Raw genomic sequence first — 19896 nt, 5'->3', positions numbered from 1 at the left:
GATCGCGGGGCTCGCCGTCGTGGGCACCACTGCCTGAGGCCTCCCCGTCGCCGGGGAAGACGCCCACAGCCATCCTGCCCGGCATGGGGGACCGTGTTGGCGGCCTGCTGGTTTCTCCTCTGAGCGCCCGAGCTAGTTTCCTTTCCAGGGGTGGGCTGTGAGTGTTCGTCCTCCCTGGCTCCTTCTATTATTAATGCCTCAGACCAGAACGGGGACTACGAGTGCGCTCCTGGCGGGACTGAATAATTCACTCGGAGCCGGGCTGCCTGATCAGGTGGGCCGGGCGCTGCGGAGCCGGGAGGGGAGCCTGCCGGGGTGTGGGCCGCGGTCCCCCAGCTGCTCCTCCAGCCGCAGGGTCCCTTGTTGCCTTGTCTCCTGGTACACGTGATGCAGAGCGCCACGGGCTTGTCTTGCAAGGAAGGCGGTGTGTCCCCCGTTCTGGCCCGTGCCCCCCGGGCGCCGGGAGCCACGGCTCCGACAGTGGTCTTTGGGTCGAGTGTGCCGGGGGCACTTCGGGAGCATGAGTCCCCACGCGCGGGTCTGAGCTCACCCTGGGGTGTGACAGGGATCCTGCAGAGCACTCTTCTGGCTCCGTGCTCCGTCCGTCTGTCCATCCTGCTGGGGCTTAGCGGCAGCCGCCTTGCCCTGGGTGCTGTCTGCAGAGAGACCCGGACTCACCCTAGAGCACGGCCCCTGCGTGGGGGTGGCGGCCGATGGTGCGGAGGGTCTCGGGGCCCAGCCGTGCCCGTGCCCTCTTTGAGGTCACGTCTGAGGGTGCGGGGAGGTCTGAGGGGTGGCGGGCACAGGGGCTGTGTGAACAGACAGCCGACCGGGACTCTGTCCGTGGCGGGGGCGCTGGGCTTGGGCTCCCACGAGGGTTATGCCATCGACACGTGAAGCTCTCCCCACTGAAGCGACCTGTGACCTGTGACCCCGTGTCCCCCAGGTGGGCGTGCTGGGTCCACGACATCCGTCGTCCCGGTGGCTGTGACCAGGCCGCCCTCCTGCGGGCTGTAGTTGGTTCCCATGGCTGCCTGAGAGGGCCCACGTCCCACGCCTGTCACTGGCTCGGGGCGTCCTCAGGCTTTCTGCTCTGCCGGCCTGACGGGTGAAGAGTGGGGCTCTGATGGCGCGGCTCTTGCTGTGAGGGAGGCTGGACACCTCTGTGCTTAGACTTTGTTCTCTTCACTTGAGGTTTCTTACTGTGGTAAAACATACTTAACGTAGAACTCCCCATCTTAGCTGCGGTCGGGTGTTCTGTTCGCCGGCATTGAGCGTGTCACCCCCCACCCCCCGTCCACCTCCAGAACCGCCATCGTCTCTCCACACTGAAGCCCTGTCCCCACCCGTGCCCCAGCCCCTGGCGCCCACCCCCCCACTCTGTCTCTGTGCGCGACTCCTCCAGGGACGTCACGTGAGAGATGCCTATAGCACCTGCCCTTTTGTGACTGGCTGCTCTCGCTCCGTGTCCCGGGCAGAGGAGACAAGTGGACGTGGTGATTGAGGGCAAGGGCGTGGGGGGGGGGGGGGCGGGGTCCGAGAAGGGGTCAGCTGAAGGGGCTCGCAGAGGGGCTCAGACCTGCGGCCCACTGTCCCCATCGGTGCTCCCGGCCAGCCGCTCGGCTCCCCGGAGCCACTCCTCCCCATTCCTGCCGTCCACTGGGCTTCGGCTCAGTCTGCCCCACACCCTGAGGGGCCCTGGCTCTCCTAGACCCGAGGGGGCCCTGTAGGGATTCTGGAAGCACAAGGGCAAGTTCCGGACGGCCTCGACTCCAGCATCCTAGAGCCTGACCCGCATCACAGCATTTCAGACATGGCCCCATAAACTGGGGGTCATCCCGCTCGCTTTTGGGGAGGAGTTGGCGGATAGGATGGAGTCGAGCGTTCGTCGGTGCGGAGCCGCCTCTCCTGGCCAGCCTCTGCCCTCCGCTGCGTGGCTGCTGCCTTGGCCGTCATGGAGGTGGGGGAGGGGGAGGGGGAGGGGCGGGCAGGGGAGGGACAAGCTCGTTTGCAGGGTGAGTGGGTCAGGCATGCGCCTTCTTCCTCCTGGTAGGGCAGCTGGAAGTATCCCCAATGCCCGTGTCCACTGCTGCCAGGCCGTGGGGGGTGCAGGTCAGCAGGGCGACTCACGCCCCAGAAGCGAGAAAGTCCCGACAGGTCAAGTGTCAGGGCAGCCACGGGACCCGTTGGCCTCCCACCGTCAGCATCTCCTTGCTGGGGTGTGGCCTGGAGCAGGCGGCTTGTGTCTGTGGAGGAGGGGTCACGAGGCCTGTCGAGCCCTGTCCGGGCTGTGGGTCCCCTTCCACCCTCCCCCAGCCTGGAGGGGGCTCACGGAGACCGGGACCAGAGTCCGATCCTCCCCCGCCGCATCGCGGGGTACGCACGGCTGCTGCTTGTGGCCAGGTCAGCGTCAGGATGCAGCTGTGGGGGCGACCGTGGAAGGGTCCAGTGTGTGAGCCGAGCGCTCCTTGTGTGCCCGGTGGGTGGGGGGCCTGGCTGTGCTGGCCTGCCCTGCTCCCCTTCCCCTCCCGTCAGCAGGAGGCGAGCAGCCACCGTGCCAGGCCCCTGGGCGAGTGGCAGCGGGCCGCGGTCATCTGTAACCGGAGCCTGCCCTGCACCCCTGGGGACGTCAGGCCGTGGTTTTAATTAGCCCTCCGTGGAACGGGACAGGCCCCGGTCTGGAGTTCGCTCGCCTCGGGAGCCGCCATTCTTGCAGATTTTACGCAGCCTGGCGCGTGGACGTGCCCACCCCGCCGGCCCGGAGTCCTGTCACTCCAGCTCTGGGGCGCGAGGGGGACAGGTCTCGTGGCTGGGCTCACCCGCCTCCCCGGAGGGTGCCGCGCTGGCCGGCCTGGTTTTCTGTGGTTTCCTTCCCTCTGCGGCCCGAGTGCTGTGGCCGTCAAGAGGCTTAGCATCGTGGGGTTTTTTTTTTTTAATCCTTTCTAAAAGCTGACCTCGCCTGGGCTCCACCAGCAGCTGAAGATGTCCCTTCCACCGGCAGGTGAAGCTGAGGTGAAGGGATACCCGCTTCGTGGCAGAGGCCCTCCTTGTCTTCCCCGGGGGCTCTGTGGGCCTGGCCCTTGCAGATGAGGGGTCCTCAGGGTACCCCTCGGAGAACCAGTTGACGTGCACGCGGGACGTCTCGAGGCGGCTCCTCTGAGTCTCGGTGTATCTCTCGTAGGCTGGTCCGGGGACCCTCATCATGGCTGCAGGAGTCCAGGACTTTAACCGGACAGAGTTTGACCGATTAAATGAGATCAAAGGTCACCTGGAGATCGCCTTATTGGAAAAGCACTTCTTACGTGAGTACCGGTGGGGGGATGGGAGGATGCCGTCCCGCAGAAGCGCACAGGCTGTTTGGGCTGGGGAAGCCCCGTGACCGCTGTCCCTGGGCTCGGTCGTGGTGGGGACGGGCCTGGCCCCGTGGGCACGGGCTTCCTGAGGCTCCCTCTGCTGCTCCACTAAGACCCGAGCTCTTGTCCGCGCAGCTGCGACGTCGTTGCTCGGGGGTGAGGGGGACGCCGCCGGGAAGGGATAAAAGGCTCCCTGGAGAGTCCGGTGCTTTCAGGGAATCTGGTGCATCATTTCCAGCACTTAGCTCAGAACGGGTCAGAGCGTGGCGAAGAGACTGAGACTGTCCACTCTGGTCTGTTTGCTGTCGCATCGCGGAGGGAGGGGGAGCCCGAGGATTTCGTTGTCAGGTGGCCGCACGCCTCGGGATCTGGGCCATCGGCGAGCTTAACCACACCTCCCCGCTGCCGCGAGCCGCGACCTCTTGCGTGGCAGTGGTAGAAACTGCTGCGGAGGCGTCTCCCGGGTCCTCGCACACACGATCTCATTGGACGTCCCGCCTCCCTCTGTCTCCCTGCTCTGCAGACGGGAACCGCAGGGCTGGGGAGGGTGACCTTCCCCGGGGAAGCCCTCTCGCCGGCGAGGGGTCGGAAGCAGGCAGACTCGCCCCGGCGCCCACGCGAGTGACCCCGCTGCGCCACGTGGAGCTTCCACGGCTGATGCCGCGGTGGCAGCTACAGCTGCCGGGACGATACAGGGAGGAAGGCGCGGCCTCCTGGCCGGGAGCCACCGGGTCCAGGAGGAAGGGTCCGCGGGCAGGTCCCCTCCCTTCCTGTCTCCTTCCGCGCTCCGGACCCAGCGGCTGTGCCCTTGCCGGCCCACGGACACCTCTCCCTCGGGGTCCACACACTGAGTGTCCACTGAGCTCTAGCCGTGGGCGCCCCTGCTCTGCAGCCACGTGGGGGCCCTCGCCTGCACGTGACAGCAGGTGTCTGAGCCGTGGTGGGGAGCCCTCGGGTCCGGCCTCAGTGTTTTGCCAAAAGAGCTTCTGGTTTACTCTTGGGTAGCTCACGTCGCGAAAGCATCCACGTCAGTTTTGATAGCTGTGGGGTGGCAGCTGTGGGCACTCGTTTTGAACTAGGAACATTTCAGACAGACACAGAGGTAGAGCATCTCGCGCGCTCACCGTCAGCTCCAGCGAGAGGCGGCCGTGGCAGGCGGGTTCCCGCCAGCCTCTCATCCTTCGTCTGTATTTTCGGCAGGCAGCTCGTCGTGTTTTAAAAACGAAAGCCGTGAGTCTGATACTCACAACTGAAAGCATCAGGTTATCTTTTCATGTCGTCAGACCCCCGTCATAAGCTCAGATTTCCCCGACCGTCTGCCGGTTTTTCCGCAACTCCGAGAACGGCACCCAGGCCTCGCGTGGAGTGGCTGGCGCGTCTCTCCGGGCTCCTATGTTGCCAGTTGTCTGCGTCTCTGCTCTTCGTGGAGGAAACCAGGCCAGCTCTGGCGGGGCCTCCGCCCTGGACCTTGCTCAGGGCGTCCCCGTGGACTCAACACGGGGCGCTCTCTGGGAGGACTCCCTCGGTGGCGGCTTCCCTGAGGTGGTTTCCGCCCTTGGCTGTCATGGCTTCCATCCGCCGTGCCCTGGACGTTCCGGAATGGTCATTCCCGACCCCTCCAGTCGTCCTCCGTTTACTCACCGACGTGGTTCTGAAAACCTAACTACTTGGTTGCTCCCGGGGATGGTTCATATAAGCAGAGGCAGGATACATGCTTGAACTTTTTTCCTTTATTGTCTGGTTTTCAGAATAATGAGCTGATTCCCTACTTAGAGCATCTCCCAAAGGTGACCATCGAGGGTGTTGGGCTTTTGTGGGTTTTTTGCTGTCCTCATGCGATCATGGCCTTAAACACAGCTGACGTGTCTGAATCGCTGCTACCCGTCGGTGCCCAGATAGACCCACCTCTGGGCCTTGGGTGGTGCTTCGGTTTTGCTTCTGAGTCCTTTCGACGTCAGTCACTCCTCCGTGAGCTCTCTGGTGTGACGGATGCTCCAGGCTCTTCATCATCTCTTGCCCCCGTCCTGGAATTAGCCATTTCTCCTGATTCCTTTCGGTCGAGAGTGGTGTTTAGAAGCTAAATAAGCCTTCTGGCATATTCGCTGCTGTCACTGTTTCTAGATGTTTCCAGTGGGCAGAGATAGGGCGTCCTGAGTTCACACAGATCATTCGAGTTCACATCCAATACCTGGGGTTTTCGTTTTTTTCCTTTAAAAAAAAATTGTGATGAAATATACATAACACAAGATTTGCCATCGTGACCATTTGACGTGCACCGCTCGTGGTGTTGACACGTTCGCGGTGCCACACGGCCGTCACCGTGTGGTCAGCTTGTGAAACTGAAACCCTGTGCCCATTAAACCTCAAGTCCCCGTGCCCCTCCCCCAGCCCCGGCAGCCAGCGTCCTTCCGTCCGTCTCTGGGGGTTTGGCTTCTGCAGGGACCTCATGCAAGTGGAACCTACAGTGTTTGTGTTTTGGGGTCGGGCGTGATGTCCTCAGGTTCATCCGTGTGGCCGTGTGGCAGCACGTGGCAGCACTCCCTTCCTTTGCAAGGCTGAGCGCCGTTCGGCTGTGTGACTGGACCACGTTGTGTCTGTGTGTCCATCTGTTGACAGGCGCCTGCGTTGCCTCCGCGTTTGGCTGCTGCGAGTGCTGGTGCGCGGTTTTTCCCCATCGAGACCCTGTTCTCACGTCCCAGGGTCTTTACTCGACCTCATCAGACTGTTCTCTGATCTCTCAGGCTGACAATCCTAGTTCTCGTGAGTGATTTAGAGTTTTAGAGATGACTCTTGTTTTCCATTCACTTTTTATTTTGACCCGATTCCCGATTTGCAGGAAGGTCACGAGAATAACACAAAGAATCCCTGTAGTCCTTTCAGCCAGATTGTCCCCAAGGTTCAACATTTTACCGTGCTTGTCTGCCTGTCTGTCCCGTTCCCAACCATCCGTCCATCTGTCCATCCGTGCACCCACCTGTCCTTCTTCCCATCCACCTGCCTGTGGTCCTCTGCAGACGTGATGTTCTGGAGCTCTCCTGTGTGTGTTTCCTGAAAGCAGGTACTCTCTTACCTGCCGAACCAGTACCGTTACCGACCTCCAGAAATTAACGTCCATTCCACACAATTGTCTAACCTAAGGCCTTACTGCAGCCTCACTGTTTGTCACAGTGTGCTGTCCTGTAATTTTCAGCAGAAGAGGGTCCCCGGTCACACGTTACATTCAGGCGTCCCATCTCTTCGGTCCGTCTCCTGGAGCGGTTACGGCCTGCCTTCGTGTTTCCTGGTGTTGGTGTTCTTGAAGAGTGCACGTCCCTCAATTTGGGTTTGTCTGATGTTCCCTCAGGATGAGATTCAGGTGAAGAGTGTCACAGGTGTGATGCTGTGTCCTTTTGTCCCGTGACACGTAAAGAGTTCTCGTTAGAACCAAACTTATTTTTGCAGTCGTCTAAAATTGCTTGCATGGTTGCAAAGTCCAGGCATATTCAGAGAAATCGGTTTCTCTTCCTGTGCACACCCCCTTCCTTCTTTTCGTCTATAGATAACCAGTGTCTTTTGATTTTACGGCTTATGCTTCTACTGACTCTTTTGTAGAAACAAACACGTACGTTCTTAACTTCCTCCTTAGATGAATGTTATCCCGGTCTCACTTTCTCCCATTTCCATTGCCTCCCGGAGGTCCCTCCAGAATGGTACCTAGACAGCGTCCCTGCCCCGCGTTACACCTGCTGTGTGGCTTTGGCGGGGTTTAACCGCCTGTGCCCTGGGTGGCGAGTTTCTTTCCTCTGACCAGGTTCATAGTTTCAGGTGGTCCTTTGGCCGCCCCTGTTGAGCACCTGGCACAACGTCCTGGGTCGTGTGGGTGGAGGAATTAATTGCAGAAAAACTCGGTCGGGTTGGAATCTGCACAGGAGAGCCCATCTCTTCCTCCGCTGTTTCTTCCCACTCAGTAGCTGGGGGAGCAGAGCATGCACGAGAGGATATACAGCATCCTTGAGACCCACAGGGTGCTTTGGGTTGCTGCTGGACCGGCTTCTGTGCCCTGGCCCCGCAGGAGGGGTGCTGACGTGGGCTCGGGGGAGCTTGGGTCTGCGGTCGGCACCCACGCTTCTAGTCCTCGAGTCGGCCGCCGGGTCGCGGCCGGCTGCGGACGTTCACCCGTTCACGGCCTCAGCTCCCCCTCTGCAAAATGCCTAAGTGGCCGGTGTTGAAACTCCATTCAATTATCTGTAGTACTTTCTCCCAGAAAGCAGACTATTGTTTTTTGTGGGGAGGAGGAAATAGCCCGAGTGTGCAGCGGCTTTCTTGGTTATGAAATATTGAACAGTACAAATGTTCCTGAGAGAAAATGACGTAGGGTGGAGACTGTGAGTTGGAAATGCGTCCCGGCTCGTGACTGGAGGCAGGAGCCTAAATTTGTTAAAGAAGTGCATAAGTAAGTTAAAAGCATCGTGCATTTGCATTTAGCCCGAGATGCATTTCGGTTGTTACTGCTTTTTAAGCACAAGCACACAGTAAGTGGTCCACAGTTTCTGTGCCTTTCTCCACCTCCTGCTGGGTGTGGGCCCTGGGAAAGGAGATTCTCTCCGAAAGGGACTTGGGGTGGAATTTGGCTCTTGGAGGAAATGCTCATGGGGCCTCCAGGGTCTGGAGGCTTCCTGGTTGCCAGGCGAAGCCTGAACCTCCCTGACCCGTGCACGGGTTCTGTGTTGATGCAAAGGCCTGTGGAATCCTCCCTGGGGGGCCCACCCTGGGGTCTTGAGCCCCCACGGCATAGGGACCGTGCTCACTGGGCCACCGACACCCACCCAGGGCCAGATGCATGTGGGTTCCCGGAGGACGCAGATGGGCAGACGGCAGTTAGCTCATGCAGAGCGTGGCTGGGCAGAGGACGCCCTTTGCTTCTGAGACCCGGTGCGCCCCTTCCTGCTCTGAGCCACCGCGGGTCAGCGTGGCTGTCTGTTTCCCGCCTGAGAGGGTTTCACTCCCGTGGCCTGGAGCATCTCTCTCTGATGCCGAGACTTCAAGGAAGGGCCCTGGAGGGAAGGGAAGTTTCTGAGCAGCCAGTTGGGTGGTTGAGGGCAGGCAAGTGCTTTCTCACCCACAAAGTCCTCTGCCAGCAGGGGCTTTGGGAGCTGCCTGCTGCCTGCTTACGGTTTGGAGGGGGGGCGGGAGTTGTCCAGACGAGGTGAGGCCCCACTCCAGGCCTACTGGCTGCAGGGCTCGGCGTGGGGTTGGCCACGTGGTGGTGGATGTGGGCCCGCAGATGTCCATCTGGGAGTCCGGCGTTTCGTTGGTTGGTTTGACTCTGCTCCTGCCGTTAAATCGGTGCTGTTCAGCGAAGAGGAAGGCAGATCCGGATCCCTTCTACTCCCGGTGAGAATCTGCCCTTCCATTATCCGTTGGGATGTTGGGCCCCGACTCCTCGACGAGCACAGAGCCCGGCTCACCCCACCCCAGGCAGGGCCGTCTCAGTGCCCGGCTGAGCGCCCCGCCTGCCCAGCTCCTACTTCAGAGGAGCCACCCCCGGAGCCTGCCGGTGCTGGGCTCACCCCGTGGGACCCAGGGCTACGGGACTCTTGGGTGGGGGGCGAAGTCAGGGAGCAAGCTCCAGTGGGCCTGCCCGTGTGGTATTTTGACGGCTCTGTGTCCAGGGTCTGGCAGTGTCCTCTGACGGGCACTTTGGAAGAGGACAGAACCGAGCTCCATGGGATGTGTTTCGTCAGGAGCCACGCGAGCTCTGGGAGCTTTCTCGTTGACGCCCCGCATTCACCCACTGAACACCTCACCTGCTCCCTGGGCGGTGAGGAGGCCGGAGGATGGGATCCCGCTTACGCTGGCATGCCTGAGCTCCCGCGTGGGGACGGCACCTTGCCTTCCCCGCCCTCTGCCGCCCCCTGGCTGGTCCCCTCCTGCCGAGACCCCCAGGGACGAGGCCACACTGGTCCAGCGGGCCGCCCTGTGACGTGGGCTTGCCCCAACTTTCTTCCAGCTCCATGGGGGAACTTCACGTCGCGTCTCCTCTACTGAGCCGGATTCTCGTGTGACAGAGTGAAGGTGGCCGGCGCCTTATCTACATATCCCCATAGGTTAGGCTCGTGGTCTAGTGGTTGTGGGTGCTCAGTGCGTATTTGAACGGACGAGTCTATGGATGCATGAGTCAGTGGGTAGGTGAGTGGGTGGGTGGGTGAGTGGATGGATGAGTCAATGGGTAGGTGGGTGGATGGATGGACGGGCCGATGAGTGGGTGAGTGGGTGAATGGGTAGATGGCTGGAGGGTGAGTGAGTGGGTGAGCGGATAGATGGATGGATGTGTGGGTCTGTGGGTAGGCGGGTGGACGGATGAGTGGACAGACAGACTGTTCCTTCCACGGGGCACGCTTCTGCACATCCTCCCAGGTCCCGGCGGGCACTTACCACAGCTCAGGTCCTCCAGATACGCCCTTCCCTGCTCTCACCCTGTCTGGTGTTTGGTCCTTTAGCATGTGTTTTATATGTGTCACATTTGCTCCCTGGTGAGCTCACCCACTCGGAGACTCAGGACCTGGTCTTGCCTTGTTGGGGGCGGAGTCCCGGCGGCCCCCACCCCAGAGCTGTGCAGGGTGCAGGTGCTTAGAAAATAGCTCATTGCTGTGGGGAAGGGCTGGGCATGGTGGGCTCAGCTGCGGGGCACTCAGTGCTGGTGGGAAAGGGAGAGGGACCAGGGATGGGCACACACACATTTTCTGTTTCTGGGTCCAGGGCCCCAGAGCCCAGACCTCGGGCGGCCCCACGAAGCCACGTTGTCTGTGCTGAGGGGCTGTCGGTTCCTGAAAGGCAGCCGTTCTGGGTCAAAACCCTGGATGAGATCCTATTTCTCATTATTTTACTTGGAAAGAATGTTAACCCGCTGCTTGTTCCCCCAAAACCCCAGCTGGTTTTTCCCCAGAGGGACCTAACCCTGCGGTGTCTAAGCAGCCCGGCACGGCAGGTGCCGCCCCCTGAGGGCCAGACAGCACGGTCGCTGATTCTTGGAGGTTGGTGGCACCACAGTAAGCGAAGTCCACGTCGGAGACATTGTGCGGACGGAAGTTGCCCATCCCGAACGGTGTTTCCCCGGGAGAAGCTGAGGGCGAAGGGAGTTGTCGTGGGCGCTTTTTTGCTGGTCATTAAACGTAGCGGCATGCCCTCGGCTTAGAGCCTGATACCTGGTCACTGCGGGGAGCACGTGGTTCTGCCTGCTAGAAAGGTCCGAGGCGATGGCCAGCGGGCGAGTTGGGCCGGCAGGCTGTGGGTGGGGAGGGTGCAGGCTGCAGGGCAGGAGGAAGGGTGGGGGCGGAGCCTGGGGCCCCCAGGTGTGCTGCCTCCCACGTGGCCAGCCGGAGCAGCTTTCCCAGAGGTCTCTGTGTTTGCAGGCCCGGCCGGTGGGAAGGAGTTTTATTTAAGGATTATCACTTGATTTTTATTTCTGGCTGTGGCTGGGGCTGTTGGATTCTGTGCCAGGAGGACTCCTGCTTGAGAGTTCTACTTTTACACGTTTAAAAATAGCCTGGAAGCTGGTTCCTTCCTCCCAGTGACTCCCCTGGAGGCTGGGGCGCTGGGTTGGGCCGTGGCCCACGCTGTCGGGGTGTGTGGCGGGCATGGCCCAGGGCGTCCTCTCTCTGTCCCTCCGAGTCCGGGTGGCCGTGGGCTGGCAGTGGAGGAGGTGCCCGGAGTCCCCCGTCAGCTTGCCGACCCTGCCCGCCTCTCAGGCTCGGGGTGGGGGGGGGGGGGGGCGCCTGCTGGACTCTGTGCGCGAGCCCTGCACGGAGCGCCTTACCACACCCTGCTGTTTTCGGGGCTCCGCGTCTGTGGCTCATTTTGCCTTGTCCCTTGGCAGGCAGCGGTCAGCAGTCTCTGTAAGGGGCCCTGAACGCCCCCACTAGAGCGGGACCTGGCTTGTGTGGACCCTGCCGCTGCAAGAAGGGGGCATTTGGGACGAGGGAGCCAAGGCTTAGAAAGTCCGAGCGTCCCTCAGGGCTCACCACGCCCCCGGGCCTCCCCCTGCCCTGAGTCTGCTGCCCAACGGCTGTCACGGGACTGGGTGGCATCATGCCATGTGCCCGCCGCTCTCATGGGGGCCCCCTTGGACAGCCGTGCAGGGAGGGAATTCACGAATTCTGGGGCAGACTCCTGTCTTCCAGGCGCACCCCCAGGTCCTAGAAGGTCTGGGGATTCAGACTCCCTCCTCAGGGAGGCATTTGGGCTCCCACAGCCTCCCCCAGGCTTCCGGCTGCCCCCAGCATTCTGCTGCAGCACCCCCGTGGCCACACCAGTCCTTGGAAGGGAGCGAATCACTGTGCTGGGGACCTCACTGTGTGACCCTGGCGGGCCCGGTGGTCTCTAACGAGGCCGCCTTTCCTGCCCCGCAGGGCCCTGACTTGGTGGTCTGATGTGCCAGGGTGTGGCTCCCGCTCCTGGGGACCCCGCCTGTAACTTAGCCGCTGGTGCCTGTGGACTGATGGGCATCTGGTCCCCTGCAAGGGTGGCTCCCACGGCCCGTGAGGCAGGCCGGGTGCGGCCTGCCCCCCACGAAGAGGCAGAGAGGGGCTCCAAACAGCCTGAGGGCGTGCTTCACCAAAATGGCGCGGGTAGGGCATGGGCTTGTGGAAGTGTGGGCGACTGGATGTCCTCTGTGCTGGTACTTCTCACAACGGGACTTCAGAGAGTCAGAGCTCTCGTGGTCAGGGCTGGTGGGGCACTTTTCCAATCCTGCTTCAGGTGGGGCCCAGAGAGAGGTGGGGAGGAGATGGGTGGGAGGAGGGGGCTGCTGGGGCCCCTGCATCTCCTGAGGGCCATCTGACCCAGGAAAGGGGTCCGTTCTGTGTTTTGTGACCTGTGGATTCCCGTGGGGCAGGTGGAAGGAGGGACCCGTCCCTCCCTCCCGGGGCCCGGTAGGGCCTCCTTGGACACAGTCTTGTCTCAGGAAGGAATGCGGGGCGGAATCCTGGCCCCCAAAAGTGTCTGTGCCCTCATCACCAGAACCTGCCACCGTGTCACCTTCGTATCCCAAGGGACTTGTAACTGAGTTAAGGATCCGAGAGGGGGGGCCATCCTGGTTACCCGGTGTGCCCAGTCTGATTAATTACAGCAACTCCTGTGAGAGGGAGACAGAGGGTCAGGGGAGATGGGACGATGGAGTCAACGTGAGGTGGTCCCGTGCTGAGACCCGGGAGCCTCGCGCTCTGGCAGCCGAGTGTCCAGGCCCGGGGCCCGGGCTCTGCAGAAGGAAGGCTGGTCGCTGCTGGAAAGACTGTGGTCTGGGCTCTGAGGTCAGAGGGCGTTGGGGTCAGAGGCGGCCCTGAGGGGAGGCTGGGTGGAGTGAGACCGGCTCAGCTGTTGCCACTCAGCGGGAAGGGAGGAGGGAGAAATCGATGGCCGTGGGCGGGGGGGGGGGCGGCGGGGGGCGGGTAGGGTTGTGCTGCTGTGTCCTGCGCCCCGTGCACTGTGATTGACCTAAATATGTCACCAGCTGGGGGGACAAGCTGGAACACCCACCGGTGGCTCCCTGGGTCTGGTCGGTATTTCAGGCTCGGGGAGAGAGCCGCGTGGCCTTGCAGGGAGCTGTTCTCTCAGAGAACGGGAGGGAGACGGCCCCAAATGCCAGTTGGGTTTATTTATCCAGACATCTCTGTGCCGCCAGGCGAGGAGGCGCTGGAAGAGGTGGATGTCTCTTTTCCGGGAAGGGGGACCGGCAGATTTGCCTGGCTGCGTCCGAGGGTGTGAATCTGTGAGCCTCTGCCCCACACTGGCTGGGGGGGGGGCGGGGGGCTTGGTGGCGCGGTGGTGAGGGCTGGGGGTGCATTCGTCTCTGTTCCGCAGGGGGCCCACCTGACCCGGGGAGGCCAGGAGACCGAGGGGCAGTCCGGGGCTGAGGTCCCAAGTCTCCATCCTGGGCAGGGCAGGGCAGGGCCGAGCCGAGGGGGCTTAACCCCCGAGGGTGTTAAGAGAACCTGGCTCTTGGCTGCCCCGTGTCTCTGAAACCACCTGCGATGGTGAGTGTGTCTTTTTTTGCTCAGCGCACCAGCGGCTCGTGGGGCGGAATCTGGGTGTCCACACGTGTCCACGTAGGCTTGGCCCACAGTTGCCACGTGGTGGAACCCAGCCACGTGTTGAGCTTCCGCAGGTTGGCCTCCTGGGGAAGGGAGCTCGGGGGTGGCCACGTTAAGTAAAGTGTGGTTTCCTGCCAATGATGCAGGAGGGGCTGACTGCTTGTGGATGGGGGAGGCGTCCGCAGCTGCCTTGACCTTCAGACGGAGCTGAGATACACAGAGGTATTGGGGGTGCGTGTGGGTGTTGGGATGGGAAAGCTCGAGAACACCCCAATCTGGGCACTTGTGAGGTGGCCCCCGGGGTACCTGACTTGGCCAATGGCCACTCCCCCTGGGGGAGAGGTGCCCTCACCCCTGTCCAGGGCTGTCTGCCCATAAGCACATGGTGGACAGGACCCCGTGGAGGCTCACCCTGAGGTTCATCCACTGGCTTATCCAGTGAGTCTTGACCGGGCACCTGCTTAGACCAGGCCCGCCGCAGAAGGACCACACTGCTCTGAAGCGAGTGCCGTGGGAGGAGGCTGGGCAGTGCTGTGTAGGCACATGGGAGGGCAGGGCTCTCCCACTGCCGGTGTGCAGGCGCCCTCTTGGAAGAGCGTCCCCGGGCCCTACCTGTGTCGGGACCCACCTCCCGAGGGGCCCAAGGGCCAGTGGGGAGCTGTGTCCAGGCCAGCCCCCTGGGGCCAGCATACACAGAAGATGTGCTCACAGGGGCCACCTGATGCCTGCTCTGCCCGGGGTGCGGTTGCTTCATCACGGCAGTGTTCCCTCTGACGAAGTCTGGTGCATAATACGCGCACAGCGGGCGTTTGCTGAGGAAGTTGTGTGCGAGCAGGTGGTCTCTCTGGGCAGCTGGGCTTAGTGTGGGGCCGAGTGCAAGTCTGTGGAGGCCGGAGCTCCCGGGCCGATAACGTGCTAAGCTGTGGGTCCCTGGTCGCCCGAGTACCTCCCAGCCGGTGCCGTGTGTGCCCGGAAACCACAGGTGGGGACTCCCAGTCCTCCTGAGCCCTCAGGGTGGGTCCCCGGGAGCCCCGGTGCAGGGCTGGGGAAGGCTGAGGCCTGACGCGTGGGGGCTGGCGGGTCCGCTGCGCAGGGTGAGGATGTCCCTCGGGTGCCGGAGGCCTCGTGCCAGGGCAGCGGCCCCTCCCCCACCACTGGTGTCCTCGCCGTCGGGCTCCCGGCCAGTCCCGGTGTGTGCGTTCTACAGCTGACACGTCTGCTCCCGCCGCTGGGTGTGCTGCCTGAGAGCTCGCTGGGCTGTCCTTGCTCGCCTGCTGTCCGTTCACCATGCCTTTCCTGGCTTCTCCTTGGGCCAGGCTGGGCCCTGGGCCTTCACAGACAGTAGACAGACGGGGACTGTGGGCTCGAGCCAGGGGATCCTGCGCATGAGTGTAGACTTAGAAACGTGGTGTGTTTCTAGCGGTCACGTTTGCTGAGCCTTTATCTGTGGACCTGCATCCCCTCGAGGAATCCCCTCCCAGCACCCTGAGGAGAACCCATGTTGCCCATGTTCCGGTTAGAGCAAACCCATGAGGGAAGTGACAAAATGCCACGTTGAATGTGTGGGGAGCGGTCAGGGAGGTTGCTCTGGGAGGGGAAATGGTGCCTTGAGACTGAGTGGCAGGGAGGGGGCCCCAGCATGTGCAAAGGTCCTGGGGCAGGGTCAGACCGTGGGCCAATCTCTGAAAGGAGATCCCTGTGGCTTGGACCCAGAGAGCAAAGCCGAGGGAAGAGCAGTGAGACACAGCAGGTGAGGCGGAGTGGGGGGCATTGCTTTGGAGGGGTTCGCTGAGTGGTTGGATTTTATCGCAAGCCCCTGCCGACTTTTAGGCAGGACGGCGGCAGGAGTGCCGTTTAGAGGTGGATTGGAGGGTGTAAGGGGGCCAGTTAGGAACCATAAACCTGGCTGGCTACCGCGAGCGGGGACATGCGGCTGCCTCGGCAGGGCCGGGGGGGGGGGGGGGGCGGGGCTCAGCTGGGCTTCCCGCAACCCTGGAGCTGGGGCTCTGTGCTCCTGTCACCTGCCTCCCTGGCCCCCTTCCCTTGCTGCCTGGCCCCCGTTGCCGGCTCTGACTCAGAAGTGGCTCTCTGGACCTGGGCAGGGACCACCCTCTCCTCTCCCCTCTGCACGGCCCCCCTTATGGGGCCTGTTCTGCATCCAGATTCAGCGGGTCCAGAGGCCTCAGTCTTTGGGGAGACTTAGCTGTGTGGGGGCCACCCTGCTTCACCCCGGGACTGAGGAGGTCCGCGTGGGAGCTGGGAGAGACCGCTCCCTGTAGCGTTGGCGTGTCCTCTTTCTGTGCGGGATCTTCTCCCAACAGGCCTCAGTAGTAGGAGGGGCCCGGAGGGGCCGGCGGGTGCTGGAGGGTGCTGGGCGCAGTTGCCCGGAGCCGGGCGGATCCCAGCGGGGTTAGATGCACGGGAGGGCCTGGCGCACTGCAAACGCTCACCGAGCAGGTGGACCCCGGCTCTCGCAAACCCGTGTTCTTCGTGAAATCCGGCGAGCCGCGAACAACCCAGGCAGGAGGTGTGGCCAGGCACCCTCGAGGCGGGAGGGTCTTCTGACCTTGGGCCTCTCGGCCTGCCCGTGTGCCGTCTGGACACAGAGCCCTGCCGTCACGCACTGTCCTGCTGCAAGCCAGTCTGCGCTTGGGGCCTCAGGCTGCCGTGCTGACCTTGGCCTGAATTTTGGGGGCTCGGGCTCAGCCCTGTGTCCCCAGGTCTGGGGAGGCAGCCAGGACAGGAAAGGAAGCCTCTGGGTCTCCCCCGGTCCCTCCCTGGCCCCCCCTTCCCCCAGGCCAGTGAGGGTCTCACCATGACTGGCAGTGAGGGGCAGCGGAGGCCTGCACTCCCGCCACTGGTCAGACTCGGGGGGGTCCTGGCTCTTCCCCGGCTCCAGGCCGCACCTCCGATTTTGGTGAATTAGTCGGTCGCGTTCCTGCGTCTCAGGAAGACCTTTCCAGGACTCGAGCCAAGCGTGGCTTTTCCTGAGTCCACAGGGCTCAGTTCTCCTCGGCGCCAACCCCCCTCACCCGCTCACACGTGCCCCACGACGCCCGCCCACCCCTCGGACTCACTCCCTGAACCGGGCTGTTCTCACTGTCCGGGTCCCCAGAGGGCCGGCCTTTGTGTGGCTCACTTCTCTGTCACAAGTGTCCTGGTGCGCGAGGCCACGCGCTGGTTCCGTGAAGAGCGGCGAGATACCCGTCTGTCAGGGTGACCGCGAGCGCGGGCCTCCCCACCGCTCTGTTCCGTCTTGCTCGGGCCCCAGCTCAGCAGACTTGTTTTGTGACTTTAACTGTTGACTAAAAGGGGGAAGTGGGATCATCGGCCCCCAGCAGATGCCTGTGGAGGAGGCTCTTCCCGGGTCTCGGCCTCGGCAGCACCGTCGGCGTGGGGAGCCGTCTCTCTTCGGGACGTGTTCTCTGGGGGGGCTCGTGGCCAGGCCACGGCACGTGTCGGGGGCTGCCGTGGCCGCGTCCCCGTTGCACCTGCCTCTCCCTGCAGGGCGGTTGGGGTGTCTCATCAGGTGGCTGTGACCTATTTGGATGCGGGGAGCCCAGCCCAGCCCCGCGAGGAGGCAGGTCTTCTGTCCCTCACACCTGTGTGGTCCGTCTGTCTCCGGCGGGTGGCGACCCCTCTAGGAGACGATGCAGAGCCTTGAGAAGTGAGGGCTGGTGTCCGGGGGCAGAGTGGAGATGGCCGAGCTCCGTGCCATCGTGGGACTGTGACGAGAGCAGGTCCACCGCGTGTCCAGCTCAGAAACGAGAGAGCTGTCTCCACCGTGACTGGGAAATGCAGGAGCCGAGGATTCTCAGGGGGACTCTTGCATTTTGCTGTGATACGAGACTCGGCACAGCCCTCGAGAGTTGAACCAGTTGCCCGCGGCCAGCTGTCGCTCCCCAGGTGTTTGTGGGGGACCCGGTGAGGGAGGCGCTCTGAGGGGGGCAGAGACAGCCGGGGCCCATGAGCCGCTGTGGACCAAATGTCTGCATCCCCCCAGATTCGTGTGTTGAAGGCCTCGCCCTCAGGGTGGGCGGGGGGGGGGGGGTGGGTTAGAGGTGGGGCCCCTGGGAGGTGGTCAGGGTTAGACAAGGTCACCTGGGTGGGGCCCCCAGCCCCCAGCATGGGTTGGCGCCCTTTCTCTGCGTGCCGTGAAGACGTGGTGAGAAGGTGGCTCCCCCAGGCTCGGCGGGCACCCTGGCCTCAGCCTGCCGGCCTCTGAGCCCTGAGGAATCTGTCTGTTGTCCAGGTCCCACAGCCTGTGCTATTTCGTCCTGGCTGCCCGAGCTGAGACCTCGTCCTCGTTACACACAGTCTCAGAAGGGGGAGCCCTCACCTGTGCCTAGAAGCTAGCTGGCGGTCACCCCTGGGCACTGGGGGCGGGGCGGAGGCAGATGGCAGGTGCGGGGGCCTCTGTGGCCCAAAGTGTATCGTGTCTGGATCTGGGTGTCCGCCGTGTGCTCGCGCAGTGAGGCGTGCGTGCGCTTAGGGTCTATGCACACGTGCATGCCCCACTCCGTGGGAGTTTCCTCTCGCTGCTGCACCAGATTTCCACACACCGAGAGGCTTAAAATAGCGTACTTATTCTCTTATAATTCTGGCGGCCAGAAGTCCAAACCGAGGGTCCCACGTTGGCAGGGCCGTGTTCCCCTGGAGGCCCTAGGGGAGAATCTGTTTCCTCGACTTCACTGGCTTCGAGAAACCGGCGGTCCTTGGCTGCTGGCCCCTTCTGCTACCCTCAAGGCCAGCGGCCTGGCACCTGCCTCTCCTCTCTCTAACCTCTGACTCTCCTGCTGCCTCTTGGGAGTTTACATGATGGCAGTTTGGGTCTGCCGGGATAACCGGGATACTTCCCATCTCAAGGTCCGCACGTGTATCACATCTGCAGGGCTGCTTTGTCCACGAAGGGACATAGTCCCAGGTGCCAGGAATCAGGTTGGGACATCTTTGCGGACCGTTACCCAGCTTACCACATACTCTAGTTAAAACCACACGTACATGGTTTCGGCTTCCACCCCTGCCAGGAAACGTCAGGTCCTCATTCTGGCTCCCAGGGCTCTGCGCGCCCGGCCCCCCATCTCATCTGTGACTCCTCCCCTCGGCCCGTCGGCCGCTTCTGCCTCAGGGCCTTTGCAAGGCTGTTCCCGAGCCAAGGGATCTGCGGCCCTGATGTCCATCCCCTCCGGGTCCTGGCTGATGGCAGGAGCTCCCCGCCGGCCCAGCACCCCGGGGGGCGGGAGCCACCTGTCTGCCCATCGTAGGGGCTCCGCGCTGTGGCTGCGGCCTCCCGACCACACCTAGTGCACGTGTGCGTCCAGGCGATGTCGGTGGGGTGGCCAGGTGTCCCCAGGATCCCTTCCGCTGGGGCATCCTGTGGGTGCAGTGATTTGGCGAGCTGCCTTTCCCGCGTCCGGTCCGCACCGGACTCCTCGCCGTTGCTTTGCGCCAGCTCCTGCCCCCACCGTGTGAGAGGAGCCCCGGTTAATAGTCCCGCTTGCGGTGTCCCCCGCCCCGTGGCGGAGCAGGAGAGCCGCCGTGGCCCGGCAGCCGCGGGCCGAGCCCTGCGTCCGAGCCCTCCCGTGGTGCCCGCGCCGTCAAGGGGCAGGGTGGACCCGGGCGATGGTCACCTGGCAGCTGTCTCCCTGCAGAGGAGGAGCTCCGCAAGCTGAGGGAAGAAACCAACTCGGAGATGCTTCGGCAGGAGCTGGACCGGGAGCGGCAGCGGCGGATGGAGCTGGAACAGAAGGTCCAGGAGGTGCTGAAGGCCAGGTGAGGAGGGGGCCGAGGCCCCCCGCTGCCCCCGCGGGCGCCTCCATGCCCCTGAGCCGCCACGGGGGTCGGGACCCCTTCCTGAGCCACCTGCCGCACGCAGCGACCTCGGGGTTCGCCCGCCGTGGAGGGTCACCCTCATCCCGGCAGCGCCCCTCCGTTCTGGAGGTGACGCCCCAGCTTCTGGGGGGGATGGTGTGGGCCCTGCTGTGGGTGGAGCTGTCCCTGGCACGTGGCCCCCTCGGCACCCCCACCTCTGCCCGCGAGAGCTGGGCCCCTGCCTCACGGTGCTGCCAGCGAGAAGCGGGTCATTCGGGGGGGTGTTTGCACGTTCGGAGATCCGTGCTCTCCCTGTCCCTGCAGGCTGGTGGCCTGGCAGACGAGGCCGCTGCTGGGACATCCCCGCCAAGAGCTGGTTCCTCCGTGGGGTGGGCGAGTGCATTGTTGTTACTGAGTGTCGTCACCAGCTCTGGTTCCGAGGATCCCCCCCAGGCTCCAGGTGCCCCGTGCACAGGGTTTAGTCCGTGGGAAGGCGATGGCCGGACGCTGGCTTCCTGTCAGGTCTTACCTGTTGGTGGTCAGCTCCTGGGAGCTGGGGGCACCTGGCTGTCTTTGGAGGAAGGGTCTTTACCCTGCTCTGCAGGCGTTTAGGACAACTCGTGTGTGCTTTGGGGCAGCGTTGAAATCGGGCTGTGTTGCCTGTC

The 19896-nt window shown here is 63.0% G+C and overlaps 1 protein-coding gene across 6 annotated transcripts in view; it reads left to right on the top strand.

The window, feature by feature from the left end:
• GRAMD4 (GRAM domain containing 4) overlaps positions 1–19896 on the top strand; it is a 75149-nt gene that overhangs the window by 35701 nt on the left and 19552 nt on the right. For 5 of the 6 annotated variants that reach the window (XM_086711975.1, XM_086711978.1, XM_086711977.1 and 2 more), the window contains exons 3-4: positions 3182–3302; positions 19072–19192. In XM_086711975.1, the coding sequence (XP_086568101.1) occupies positions 3182–3302; positions 19072–19192 (242 nt within the window). The remainder of the gene's footprint in view (positions 1–3181; positions 3303–19071; positions 19193–19896) is intronic. The other variant, XM_086711979.1, reaches the window with a different exon arrangement.

The sequence above is a fragment of the Puma concolor genome, chromosome B4 (genome assembly GCF_028749965.1).
Source record: "Puma concolor isolate L17-30 chromosome B4, mPumCon1.1.hap2, whole genome shotgun sequence".
Lineage (NCBI taxonomy): Eukaryota > Metazoa > Chordata > Mammalia > Carnivora > Felidae > Puma > Puma concolor.
The sequence above is the reverse complement of the archived record's forward strand: the minus strand, read 5'-3'. Positions and strand labels throughout refer to the sequence as shown.